Raw genomic sequence first — 12967 nt, forward strand, 5'->3', positions numbered from 1 at the left:
CCTTTAAGATCATTGAGTCCAACCATAAACCTGCCACTGCCAAGTCCACCCCTAAACCATGTCCCTAAACGCCATGTCTACCCAGCATACAGAATCCTAACACTCTTAATCACCAAGATGATCCTGCTACAAATATTCAAAAACAGCAAAAGAGGTGGATACAAAAGCATTTACTGTAGAAAAAGTTTAAAAGGAAGAAAACATGATCAAGTTTTAAGGAAAAAAGCAAATACAAATTTCAAAACTCAATGTGAAAAAAAGCTGTGCAAGACTATCTATTGCTGTCCTGTTCTTGTTCAGAGAAGAGAAACACTTTCTAGAGGTTAAAAGCTCTCAAAGGACAACAACCTATTTTATCTAAGGCATATTGAATTTCTACACCAGTGCACCGTTCCCCAGAATGCAAACAGTGTAACCAGTGCTGGCCAGCTCTGGGCAGAGATGCTGCAGGGTTTGAAGCAGGACTTTTCCTCATCACCAGGAGTGCAATGAGTATGTAGTTCTACTTTTAAATAAAGTTCACTGAAACATGGTTCTATTGGTTTTGTATATGTGAGGATTTAAGGATGATGCAAGGTAAGTATGTGGACAGTATGTTAAGCTGTTTAATATAGGAGTAAAAGCAGGGACACTTCAAAAAGAAAAGAGGCTAAGAGAGACAATAGGATTTACTAAAGAGAAGCTAAAAACCAAGGAATTACTATTAAATCTGAGTGAAAACAAGCATATACACCAAGCTGTTAACTCCTGTTAATTTTTCATCAGTCTGGAAAAGAACGTAAAAACAGTGGCTAAAAGTAATAATCTCAGGAAGGCAGTTGGTACATGGTGAATACAGTGGATCTTAGTAAGAGATTGTATGACTTTTTTGATGAAAGACCAGCATATTGTGTGTGAGATACGGCTGAATAGGGTATCCTGGATTAACACAGTGGGACTGCAGAGTGGAGAAGGTTTTGTGCAGTGTAGGAAGAATATGTAAGAGGGTTAAGTCCATTTATGGTACATTCTCTAATCTAGGTATGAAAAAATTCTTGATTTTCTGAAGAGTCAGTGAACTTCCCCTCTCTCATCCAACTAACTGGTACCTTCTGTGTCTACAATTATTTCCATCTCTTTATAATCATGCTGGCGAAAAGTAGCAGTAGCTGTTTTATAACCTGCAGAAAGGAAACAGTTGTACCCTTAGCAGTCCTTACCCCAACCAACACTTCTGTAAAATAACTTCATATAGGGTTTCAAGTTCTGCAAGCATTATAAAAATAAAGAAATTAAGAATAGATAGGCAGAGAAAGAACACTCAACAACAAGCAAAACATCAGCCTATTACCAACACTATTTTCAAACAGACTCCAAAAAACAGCACTGTACCAGCTATTAGGAAGGAAATTATCCCAGCTGAAACCAGGGCATTTCTTTTAAAATAACCAAACATCCCTTGTACTACTTCACAGCATAGGTTTTTCCATAATGCATACATATAAGGGTAGTGTAACATACACAGTCTTGCCATGTTGTCCCAGGATACCCTATTTATGACACTTAAATTGTGGTGGGATATTTTTAATAACTGAAAAAAAAGAAAAACTCCACACAAATTGAAAATACTACTGCAATAATTTGTTTGGCAAATTTATTTTTTAGTATTAAGATGTTCTCATCTTAATACTAAAATACATTTTTAATGTATCTAAATCTTAATACTAAAATACATTTTTAGAAACGAACAAATATATCCCTTACATTTATATTTCTTGTTCTCTATACCAGGAACTACTACTAAAATTAGGCTCCTCTTCAAAACCAAAAAAACCTGTTCAGTTAAAAACATCCTGTTAATGAATTCCAGCCTATTACAAAAGATTACTGATGAGTCATTAACTAATCAATACCAACATACTCCCAAATTGGAAATAAGTGTCTGCAGATACATATGCTCCCTCCAGGCCTGTAAATTTACTTACTTTTATTCACAAATAACAGAAGCAGCCAAAGTATTCATCAGGTTTACATAGCTATTCCCAGAAGTATCTCTGCATGCTTTTGACTCTCAGTTCCTTAATTGTGTATTTAAGAAGCTGGGAAATGTGAGATTAGTGAAGTCTTCCAATAAACATCCTTCTCCTCTACTGTTCGCTGACCCTGTGTTTCTCAGGTACCCTTCAGAATATTTACTTGCACATTTCCTCAACTTTTAGTATTTTGAGCTGTTTATTTAATGATTTATTGTTTTGAGAATATTAACCACATGCAGGATATATTTTTGTACAGTACACACACAAAAATAAAATACAATTGACAAGTTACTGCCCATTTCCATCCCTGCTGCCTTTCAGTTCTGGTACAATCATGTTAGGGGGCACTGGGAAAATGAAGCATCAAAGTTAGCTATTTAAAATTTTTTTTCGCAAAGCTTTTTTGTTTTGTCTGTTTGTGTTTGTTTATGGTTTTAAAATTTAATTCCTAAGATAACCCCACAAACACTTCTGTTTACACTAGCACTGCTTTTGGCAGCTCAGCTGCCTCTCAAAAGATTAAGAAATGACTGCTTCGAATTAATACATCTAAGACTTCTGCATCTTGCAAGTGTGACCTGACTTAATAGTGAGAGACAGGGACAAAATACAACCTGTATGTGGGGTTCCTGCATGCAGAACAGAAATTACATGAAACAGTGATTATATTTGGTCACTTACTATACTGTAACTGCAGCCTCTGTGAATTTAAAAATTAATAAGTAAATAGAATTTAATCTCAAGTTTAGTCCAAGCAAATAAAGAAAAACCTTTCCTGGGTAACCACATAAAATTTCTGGTCTCGTTTCAGCTATACTGGATTTCCAATTTCCCCCAGATCAAATCCAGATTCATTGGAAGCTTATTCCAAAAGTTCCATTTACAGATTTTTTTTGTTTAATAAAACAAAACTCAGTTCTGTTTCCAATTATACCTATGAAAAACCAGTAATTTCTTACCTGCAGGTTTAATTTCTCCAAATCCAGAAAATGCCAGTCCAGTTGGCAATTTGCCCTCCTACCAGCAGATGAAGACAGGAAATAAACCAAACAGACTAATTCCCTAAGAAAGGGAATTACATCAGATGAGTGTTCCAGTTCAAGAACTACCTGAGTAGTGAAAAGTAAAAGTGAAAATAAAAGCTTAAAAAAAATAAAACATTTGAATAAGAACAAGCTTCAAAACCCCTTATTTAGGACAGGAAATATGGAATGCAAACTTAAATTGACAGCATACATGAATATAACTAAAATCTGTAAAAGCAACTCCAAAATAAAAAGGGAACTCCCAAGCTGTCAGTACTGTAGCACAGCAGTGAGCTGTCTGGACTGGTATGTCATTGGACTTTGAGAAATTAGATCAGCAGGTATGAAAATGAGTTACTTACCAGTAGAGTTTGATGCTGCAATATATGATCTCTGTCAGATTTGTGCCCTGTGCAGTGACACACTATTCCCCAACCTAGATAGATCCCAGAGCAGTTAGATCCCAGCAGGTTTTCTAAAGGCAGTTGCTGCAGTGAAAAAAAAGCAGGAATGTCCTACCGCAACACATTTTCTTATTCTGACTGACCAACAGATCTTTGTGTGTCACAGCAATGGCACTACTTATGCCACAGAACAGACACCCTTGAAGCTTCTTCAGCATTTTTTAATCCTCCTTTATTGTCTCTTAGAGAGATTTTGAACTATATCCTCCAGTAACAAAATTAGTTATCAATTTTACACAGCCTTTTATATTCTTGACCTTTGGATAACTTGAGGAAGTTTATACTGTCAGAAATACCGGCAGCTGGACTCCTGAGTTCTAGTCTAACTGCAGTGAAGACTTTGTTTCAGAACACAGACATCCAAAAGGAATACCATAATATGTTGACTTTGCATATGCTCATTAAAATAGCACTGCAGCATGTGATTGACACTCTTCGTGTCCTTGCACAAATAACCTGACTCTCTGGAGGAGGATGACAGGCACAACACAACCAGTTTTCCCAGGTAGTAGGTCTTGACAGAAAACAAGAATGCTGATCCTGATCAGCAACCAAACTACTGAAAAAGTAAAGAGCAGATTTAAAGTCAGCTCTTCAACTATCGGATCAGCTGAGAAATGGAGGATTCTTAGCAAATATGCTTTTTTTTTGACAGATTGTCTAATTTGCCATCTGTAAATATTCTCTCAAACTCAGCTTGTCATTTAAGGATTTTTTTTCCCTTTGTCAGTGATGTAAATACAAAATATCCATTTATAGCTGAAGTCCTTTAAAAAAAACATTTCTACAAGGGTGTCAGAAAAAAAATAAAGCAAGATCTTCCTTCTTAACAGGTCAGGAAAATTTCTCTAAAACCACTGGTCTTCTCAATAATTTTTTTGCCATTTTAACATGATTCCTTTGAATTCAGTAAAAACAGGAGAAAAAACTGCAAAATGGTTGAGTAAATTTAAGAAATGAAGCACAAAACCCTGTGACTCTCAGAAGCAAATGGTAATGCAAGGTTATTTATCTAAACAGATAAAGCACAAAGAGATCAAATTCAGGCTCTATGATCGCAATCCAGCAGTTAATGATTATGCACCATGATTGACTTACATATTTTTTACCTATTTTTTTCTAATCCTTCCATTTGCAGCATCAAGTTATTCAAACTCTTTTATGAAAACAAAGCCTCAGGTTCACCTGAGGCTCCAGACATGATTCTCTTTGTGGAATTAGAAGAGGAAAACACTGATGTTTGCTGTATTACTATGCCAAAGCAAGTATTCTTTTTCTGCCACAGTTCAGGTAAGTTCAGGTATATTAACAAAGGAAGAAACTCATAATGCACACAATATGCTTTCCTACTGTGAATGCACATCATTTGCAACTGCACTGCCCTGAGGCCTCCAGAGGCTCAATACTTGTCATTATTATTATTAACAGGTTCCCCTGTTACCAATCTTACAATCCTACATTGGATACATATTCTGGAATTTGGAATGCATGAAGTGCTAACATCCAGGTAACTTACTTAAAGCTTTCTTGTACTTCTATGTGATGCCTTTATCCACAGAATCAAAGTTATGGGAGAAGAGAAGAAAGATGCCACTATAAAAACAGATTTTAGTATTACACGTTAGAGACTCCTGGAAGGGGACACACGGCCATGCTAAGGTCATTAAGTATGCAAAATGGTGAAAGGAAAGTCCCTATGGGTCTCTAACCCACTAAGGGGTGTGCAGGGGAGAAGGCAGCAGAAGGCAAACTCCTTGCAAAAATGAGTATTTTTCATTTTGGAGTTAGAAAACATTTTGCTGTAAATATTCCAACACATCCTTGAAGACACCAATAGCTTCAAAAGCTTTAAACTTCTTTAGAATGTTAAAAGTTTATTTTAAATAAACCTTTTAACCACCTTTTTTAACAGTTCTGAATGAGATAATAAAATATGAGGGTTTAAAAAGAAATGCCTCCCTATTTACTGCATCTTGTACGTAAGGTTTTTCCTTCAGGCTGCTATCAACCCAGAAACTTTTGGCTTCCTCTTGCACAATAAACCCATGTGAATTCTAAGAATAGAATCATCATATTGGAGGCTTGATTGCAAATTGTTTAATTCTACATAGTTCTGTACCTTGCCCTGTATGTTCCACTCTGAATTGCAGGAGTCTCTCTGTCTATGTCCTACGCCCAGCTGAACTCTTCCCAGTTATATTTGCAGAAAAGGAAACACCCATGTCTTCTTGGGTTTCCACCTCACTAAAAACAGAACTTCCCTTCTTGCTGTCAACTCACACCCTTGTAAAACAGAATGGGATTACAATACTGCAGCAAACTTCAAAAGAAAAAATTACACAAAGACAAAATTCAAAACACTGCCTAAATGAAAGTTTTAACTTCTCTCAGAATATGTAGTATTTTTTCTTTGCTGTAAAAAACCAGACAAACAAACAAACAAACAAAAAAACAAAACAAAAAAACCCCAAAACCAGACAAGCTGAAAAAAGAAGGACCTGAAAATCAACCAGACTGCAATACTAAGGATTTCAAACTGCTGCTCAAACTGAGGGAGAAGCAGAGGATAGACAGGAAGTATTACAAATAAAAGCATGGCTAATGTGAATTAGGGCTTGATAGCAGGATCCATGAAAGCTTTAAATGGAAAGAAGGATTAGCATTCTCAGTTTTCACATTCTAGGGAAGAAATTTGCCAAGATCAAAGATTAAAATTTAATCTTCAACTTCCTTTCAGTGAGGAAATAAAGAAGCTGCAACAAATTGGATTTACTGTACTTAAGCAGTTGAGGAATTCAGTTCCTTTAAAAAAAGGGAAAGTCTTAATAGAGGACAATCTGAAATGAGGGCAAGAGGGCTAAAAAATTGATCCAGCTTTCCTATTTCTCCAGATGATTTAGGTTTTGAGCTAGGATTACAAAACCAGACAACCCACATTAAAGTTTTACTCACAAGGAGACACAAAACACAAGCTAAATTTCAAAGCCTTTGCTCAGACCTTTCTGCTTCCGTTTCCTTGGAGAAGCTTTTCTCTGCTTTGTCCCTGACAGCCCAGCCCTAGCCTACATCCTCTACAGCTTTGTGTCTTCCTCTCTGACCCTGCCCTGCCTGCTCGCAGGCCGAGTACTTGAGGCAGCACTCTGCAGACTCCAGAGAGTTTACAAATGGCATCTTGACAAAGTGAGGGCAAGCAGAGATACTATTTTCACAAGCAAGTTTTTTAACCAAATGGGGCATGACTATTCATTGAAAAGAAATCCTCTTTGCTACAGAGAATATGGTACATCTCCCTTTACATAGTCCATAGTAGATCGGTAGGACATGGTGCGTTTGAAACAGAGAAGCCAATTTTGGCTTGAGTTAAACATGTATGAATTTACTCTGCATGCTGCTCACAGAACTACTGCGCTGCAGAGAATGAGCTGATGAACCTTTCTGAGAGGCAAGGAGCATTACCCTGAGCTCCACACAGTGCTAACATAGGGAAAAAAGGTATGTGAACAGAGTACTCCAGCAGTCAGTGCCTGGAAAAGAGGGAAGTGTGACAGGCTGTGCAGACATACATAGCACACTGACTGCAATTAAAGAGTATCACTGAAAAAACCCCAGCTTCTCAGGATGGCGGGTACACTGTCATTTCCTGTCTTTACAAAGACATTTGTATTATCCAGATAGAAATTGCAGTATTGCTGAATATTAAAATATTAAGAATTATTAATATTAAAATGTTAAGCTATATTAAGACATTAAGAATGGAGTACAAGCACAGTTTGAACCTTGAAAAGGCTCATTCTGAAGTAACAGCCAGACAAGTTAAACCTATCTTTAAGAACTGACAACGCACACAAAAAATTTTTAGTTACACAGTCAAGCTTAATTCAATATAAGATGCGAGTGTACCTCACACCTATGGGTGCCTTAATCAGTGACAGAATTCCAGACATGGAAGACTGACTTTTTTTTCCCCCCATAACTTTCTTTCTTTCTCTCCAGATCAAGATGGGTATATAAGAAGAAACAGTAGAGAAAGATAAAAAACAGGGTGGTATAAAATACAGCACAGTCATTGAATTTACAAAGTAAATTTCACACACGTGATAAATTGAAAAAAAAAAATTACATCAGTTGGGACAAAGCGGCTGTACCATCTTACACCAGGCACACCAGCCTGAAAACCTGAAGAAATTCTTCAGGGGAAACCTGTGTTGGTAAGCATTACACAAATCACTGTTTTCATTTCAGCAAAACACAGAGAAGAAGAAAAAAATTTTAAAGCATTTTGTGAGTTTTTCTGCTTTGCATACAATGCTTTCCTTTTCTTTTCACTTTGTTTAAAAAGATGTTCTGGGTTAAAGTGATCAGCTTTTATAACATCAGTGAGTCAATATGCAGGAGATGAGTCATTCAGGAAATTGATGGAATCTCTCTTGTAATCATACATCAATACATATATACCTATATAAATATCAATTTCAGATGCAGAATCTGAACTTTAAAGTAACAAATATCAGCAGAGCTTTTCATAACACAGGTAGTGGGTTAGTCAAAAGAAAGACTAAGAATCAGGGAAAAAAGCCTGTTTAAGCTGACCTAAAGAGTTTTAATGCAAGGATATTGTGGACCAATGGTTCCAGATTTTGCTCAGTCACATCTTTGACTGAGTTAACTAGTCCTTCAAGGCAGTGGTCTCCAAAGTGAGATGCACAAGATAATCCTTTGGGGTACTGGAAAAAGCCCTTTTTGTACTGTTAATAAAATTTTTTAAATATAACATTTTGTTTATTTCATTTTTATCTTACACTTTTCAATTTCTATTTTTGTATGTTTAAGAATACAAATAATACATTAGCACAACTTATAAATAAATATGTCTACACTGGGGGGGGATGCTAAAAATTTTTTATCGATGGGGTGCACAGTAAAATGTCTCTCTGCTTCAAGAAACATTCAACATTTCTTTGCACAAACATAGAGGAGGAAGTAATGTCTGCCTTTGTACATTTTGAATACTCCAGGATGCAGTTCCTTGATGATTTGGGATCCCTCTACCATCATATTACAATTCTGTAATTTGAATGTTACAGAATTCAAACTGTTTTCTTCATTTTTTTTTCCATGCCATGGATCACAGGCTTCTCTTGGCTGTCCTCCTGTGAGCTGTTAATTTTAAGCACTTTAAGACCTTTAGAACTGCCTCACCCTCACTAAAAATACACTATTCTTATAGAAGAGTGGAGCCAAAAGCACTGTTCTGTAGTGTTCAACTACAACACCACCTAGGAAAAAACACACTACAGTGATGACATCTGAAGAAGGCAAATGAAGGCCCTGAGTAGCTCATCATTATTACAATTCACACAACTGAAATGCCTCCTGAACACTGATGGGCTGGGGGCACCGACCACCTCTCCAGGAAGCCTGTTCCAGTGTTTGATCTCCCCCTGGGTAAAACGCTGTTTCCCAATGTCCAGTCTGAACCTCTTCCTGATAAGCCGTGCATTAGCTTAAATGTGTTGAGCTGATGATCAGGTTGTCTATTGCAGATTCCCTTTTATAACTTGATTTGCCATCAGACACCTGCCAACAAAATCAGAGGTCCAATCCCCAGATGGGTGGGCATATTGCTAAGAAATTCAATTAAGCTGAGCGACACAAAAAAATGTTACTCTTTTATGAATAATTGATAAATTTTCAGCTTCAACATTTTCCAGATATTGGTATTCATGAGATCTGTAAAATGGCTTTTAACTAAATTGGAAACTATGTTGTTCATTGTAGTTTGAATATTCAAGTGTGTGAGACAAATTTAAGAATACTGAACATTGCAGAACATGAAGCACAGCAGCTGTAAAAGAAAAATTCCTTCCAAATTTCTCTGACCTCCTATCTCCATATTTATTTCATGCTTTATAGCAAACCCCCTTAGTAAACCTGCACACAGAAAAGATTCTCTGTAGCAGATCTAATTTTTAACCTGAAGGTCTTGCTGATCTGTCTGTCGATCCTGTGTTAACTGGTTTCCACGTTAGCAACAGTAACAGCCTATACCATCAAGGAAGTCAGACCCCTATTCCTTACCTCACGCTTCTTTTTTTGGGTGGAGGGCAGAAATAGATATAGACTCAGATTCTGCCAAGTCCACTGACAATACGCATAAAACATTTTGCTTTGTATGCCTGTGAAATACCCTTTTGGAAACCTCAACAAAACCTTACTCAACAAAAGTTTGAAGCCATAGGCCTTGCTACCTAAAACAGCAGCCAGTAGAATAGAAGAGCATCATTAAAAAGAAAGCATAGAATATTTATTTATAATAGTTTCAATTACAGAGCAAACAATCCTAAACCGGACCTTGAAGAGTTTTATAAACAGCAATGCAGTAAGCCTTGGACAGAATTACAGTCCCAAATTTGCTCTTATCTGCTGATGAAGAACTCCAACAGATTACAGCATACTTCACTGCTTCAAAATGCTAGTAATAGTAGGGGAGCAAAACACTGAGTTTTTGTATTACTTCAACATCGTTCTAAAATGGCTGGACCATAAAAAGCAATTGGCCAAAACTCATGCCTCATTACAGACACAACATTACTGATACAACACATTCTGCTGCCAGACCACCCTTGGATGGAATAAAAAAACCCAACACAAATACCAAATATGATTAAATTAATTATGCCTGGTGTTGACCATTAGAAACCTGCTAGGAATATTTCTTCCCCTCCCACACCTGACAGGCACACTACACTCACAGCAATAAAAATTTAAAATTATACCTCTCCTAATAGCTAGTGTAGTTCAGACTCCTGACTGCAGTGTCTTACAAACAGATATACAAGAACATACTGTCAAGATACAACAGAAGTTATTCCACAGTTTGAGCCTTTACATAAACAAAAAATCAAACAAAATCAAACCTGAAAGACTGAGATTTTCAGAGCAGTCTGACTGCATATATCTCAGGTAAAATTAAACAGCAGGTATGAACATTCAAAATTTCCAGTATCAGAGTAAGTTTAAATGAGTTCACACCTTCCCCCACCTCCCCCAAATAACCAGGGATGCCAAAGCAGTATAACATGAATCATTAGGCATATCAGTAAATTCAGAGAAGTCAAGAACAGGTATCTCTCAAAAACTTGCAGTCAATCAGAAGGAAGAAAAAGAAACTTGGAAAATCATCTTTTTTTCTTCCTCAACTCTGAATTTGGCCTAAATAAAATGCCAATTCTGTATTCATGGACATTTTCCAAAAATCCATTTCAAGCACTGGCAATAAAATGATCCATCACGAGAGAAAGAGAGAAGCAGAAAAAAAATGCAGCTTTGCTTACAAGCTAGAAGTACTTTACTTCGCAGGAAAGACCCTTTTGGATGGTGTCTTTATATATTCTCTTTATCACAGATTGTTTCCAAGACCTCAGATGGCTGCCATGTTACTCTAGGACTCAGATATTTACAAATTAATCCAGATTTAAGGCAAAATAACTTGTCTTTTATTTGTTATGAACAGAACATTCAACTGCTGCAGGTGCACCCTATGGCAGCTTCATGGCAACCTATTACCAGCGAGTCCTCCATCTGCCTGGGTCTTCAAACACAGAATCATTGAATGGCTTGGGTTGGGAGGGACCTTAAAGGTCATTCAGTTCCAACTCCCCTGCCAGGGGCAGGAACACCTTCCACTAGACCAGGTTGCTCAAGCCCCATCCAAGGTGGCAATGTCTCTGCAACAGGAGAGTACCTCCATATCCAACAGTCAGGGCTGAGAGAATAAACTGTATAATGATCGTAAGATACTAAAATATTTATCATATTAGAAATCACATGTGCTATTAACAAAAAATAAGCTTTCTACTGTTTTAGCATTTTGCCTTGCACTGAAGAAAGGGTGATAGCAAAATGTTTTGCCAGTTTGAACAGTTTTAGGACTACCAGATGAATTACTGTGTCTGAGTCGTCACTAATAAATTAGAATCTAGCCAAAGAAAAATATTTTTTATCCCCTCTTGCCTAACTTTTAAAAAATAGTCTTCAAAAGGAAGCTGTTTTCAATACTTTTACGGGTAGCATTAAAACTGGAAGTAATAAAATATAAAGAACATTTTATAAAAACGTATTAAAAATTTAAGCAAGTTTACTGTAAGCTATTTCATATCTTAAAAAAAATTAAATATTTAATCTCAGAATTATTCTGTTTTACACTACTGCAGTTCCCAGGGAGCCATTCCCAAATCTAAGACTTGTCAGAAAAAAAAAAAAGGCGCTAAAACACATCAATTTCTTTAAGAAGTTGACTTATTTCCATAGGATCAGAAACTCTACACGTTGTATAGTTAAATAAGTTAAAAATTTAAGTAATACTGCTCTAGCAATGCTTCTCCATTATGCTAACTTACAACTGGTCTTGCAGTTCCACAATGATATATTCCAGCTGCTCCTTCTCCATTTTATGGGCTAGATCCATATCTTCAATTCTTTGTAAGAGCAATTTGTTCTGTGAGACAGATTCAGACAGCTGGTTTTCTCTGAGTCGTACCAATTCTTCAAGATAACCCTGAAAATGTAAGTTGTTAGAAAACTTTAAAGAACACTTTATCAAAACCATTTTCGATTATGTATGTTCATATTTTCTGGTTTATGATGTATGCAATTTTTTGGGGTTGTTGTAGGTTTTTTTAATTATTTATTTTTTAACATACAAGTAAATTGACTTTAGAGATTTCCTAATAGGTAACAGGAAAATCATATATTTATTTATATTCTTGCAGAGGAATAGAAAAATGGATGAAAAAGTGAGACAGGAGAGCCACCAGCATGAAACACTAAATCATCTTTCAAAAACAACTGTCACGAGTACAAGAAAAAGATCAGAATTCTACAACTGAACAGGTGCAGGATGTTAGATAATACACAAGGATAAGAGTAGAATATATCTACATGGATCTTTATAATTAATGAAAGGGATCCAGAATTATGAATAAAATATCCAGTGTTATTTTAAAGTTTCTTTGAACTTTTGAATCACACATTAAAATGACAAAGAAGGTTTCAGCATGTCAGATGTTAGTAACTTCTTGGAAATTGTCAGTTAAAACTAGATACAGGAAGTCTACACTACATAAAATTGTGCACATTCCTTGAAACCCGTGGAAAAATGTGCAACTGTTTCATAGGTGCTGACATTTTTAAAAAGGTATTAAAAACAAGGTAGATTTAATAGACACAGAATGGGTGTGTCTGTTCTCAACTCCTGTTGAATTAAGAAAACAGGTTCACATTAGCTGGTAGCAAAGTGCTACTACTGTAATTCATCACCACAAAGACTGTTAAGGGTTTGAAGCATCTCTCATATGAGAGGAAACAAAAGGAGCTGGGATTGCTCAGGTCAGAGCTGAAGAGAAGGGAAGAGGGTATGGAAAAAGAATCATATCAATGTGCATCAGTACTTAATGGGAGGGTG

At 36.4% G+C, this 12967-nt stretch overlaps 1 protein-coding gene across 2 annotated transcripts in view; it reads right to left on the bottom strand.

Annotated features, from left to right (window-relative positions):
• Positions 1-12967, bottom strand: part of RUNDC3B (RUN domain containing 3B) — a 50366-nt gene that overhangs the window by 7322 nt on the left and 30077 nt on the right. For both annotated transcript variants that reach the window (XM_042044431.1, XM_042044432.1), the window contains exon 8: positions 11904-12061. In XM_042044431.1, the coding sequence (XP_041900365.1) occupies positions 11904-12061 (158 nt within the window). The remainder of the gene's footprint in view (positions 1-11903; positions 12062-12967) is intronic.

Source organism: Corvus kubaryi, unplaced genomic scaffold (genome assembly GCF_017639235.1).
Source record: "Corvus kubaryi isolate FWS band 111438036 unplaced genomic scaffold, C.kubaryi_AGA036_p1.0 37398, whole genome shotgun sequence".
Taxonomy (NCBI): domain Eukaryota; kingdom Metazoa; phylum Chordata; class Aves; order Passeriformes; family Corvidae; genus Corvus; species Corvus kubaryi.